This window comes from Sinocyclocheilus grahami, unplaced genomic scaffold (genome assembly GCF_001515645.1).
Source record: "Sinocyclocheilus grahami isolate Dianchi unplaced genomic scaffold, SAMN03320097.WGS_v1.1 scaffold2577.1, whole genome shotgun sequence".
Classification (NCBI taxonomy): domain Eukaryota; kingdom Metazoa; phylum Chordata; class Actinopteri; order Cypriniformes; family Cyprinidae; genus Sinocyclocheilus; species Sinocyclocheilus grahami.
In genome coordinates, this window is record NW_015507756.1 from 31,671 (window position 1) to 33,311 (window position 1,641).

At 35.3% G+C, this 1,641-nt stretch overlaps 1 protein-coding gene across 1 annotated transcript in view; it reads right to left on the reverse strand.

The window, feature by feature from the left end:
* Positions 1-1,641, reverse strand: part of LOC107575339 (B-cell receptor CD22-like) — a 10,307-nt gene that overhangs the window by 6,062 nt on the left and 2,604 nt on the right. Inside the window, exon 3 of the mRNA XM_016261733.1 lies at positions 364-618. Within this exon, the coding sequence (XP_016117219.1) occupies positions 364-618 (255 nt within the window). The remainder of the gene's footprint in view (positions 1-363; positions 619-1,641) is intronic.

Consider the following 1,641-nt stretch of genomic DNA (forward strand, 5'->3'; position numbering starts at 1 on the left):
ATCACTGCTGCAGCTCAGAGTCACTGAATCTCCCTCCACTATTTCTCCAGATCCAATTATGGACACTGAGACATTCTTTGGAGGATCTAATAACAATCAACATAGTATTAAAAACCTCTTATACATTTAAAAAATTACTAATGTGAGCTGAAATGATAAAAGCCATCTAATAAACTCACACATGACGTTTAAAGTCACAGCAGCAGAGTATTTCTCTCCATGTTCATTTCTGGACTTGCACTTGTATTCTTCACTGTCTCCTGGGAGGGTCTAATAACAATAAACATAGTATTACAGACCTCTAATACATTAAAAAAATTACTAATATGAGCTGAAATTATAAAAGCCATCTAATAAACTCACACATGACGTTTAAATTCACAGCAGCAGAGTATTTCTTTCCATGTTCATTGATGGACTTGCACTTGTATTCTCCACTGTGATCAGAGCTGATGTTTGAGATGCTGTAGATTCTTCCAGATCCTACAAACCTTCCTCCTTTAAACCAGCTGATTTCTGCAGGAGGGTTTGCATCACTGCTGCAGCTCAGAGTCACTGAATCTCCCTCCACTATTTCTCCAGATGGACTGATGGACACTAAGACACTTTTTGGTCGGTCTAAAAAAAAAATACAAGACATTAACAAAGTAAATTTGACATCACACAAATGAGACTTATAAGTCAGAGATTGATGAAATTCCATCAATTTTGTAAGCAGATGGACTGATGGAGATCACAGGATTCACTGGACGTAGCAGTGCTGGCTGGTGGACACTTTTCTAGATAGGGCTGATGTAACATAACATAATCTCTAGTTTGTTTTGTATTGCTTTTAATATACTTTGTATGTTGAAAGTTTTATTAGGTTCGCAATATTTCTCTTCTGCATGTGGGACTTTTATTTTGAATCTGAATCTGCATTCACAGCTAAAGGGGTAATGGCAAAAAGATACAGGAACTAACGCTTCATCACGGCTTGCCAGAACTCTTTCACGGAAAGACTGTTTATAAGTTTGTTCAGCACCCCCCAAAAAAGGCTGACTACAGTTAGTTATAACAAGTATTTTGTGAAATTTGCTGAGTATGTTATAATAATGCAGTAGAGAGAATCTGTGGACTAGGCTTTAATGCACATTTGTTGTACTTTGTTTTATTCAACTCTTACATTGGTTTTCTTGGAGTAAACGGACACTAATAAAACTTCATAAAAATCATCAGTAAAGCTTTGGTCCTTATTCAGTCAGGGGGAAAAAAATATTAAGACTACATTTGGACAGGTTTGAAATGATTGAAATGCAGATAAATGTTTTACCAAATTCTGAAGTTTGAGGAGGATTCTCACAAAACTGTATTTTTCGCAAGCTTTTTTCAAGGTAAATTAAAAATAATTTTTACTTTTCTTAAATTGCAATGTATGTACACACTGCAACAGCAAAAACTATGAGGGAAAATAATTGTTACACTTGTTTAAAGTGTCTAAAATGCTTAAAGTGCAATTTAGCTTGTTGTGTTCATATTCTGGGCTCTTCTGCTCTTCTAGAAAGTATGCTTTGATAATAAGGTGTGGACAGAATCTGGCCCTCCAATATCACTGTTTTAGTATATTAGGCTTCATTATTTCATGTTTAGTTTAGCGTTTAG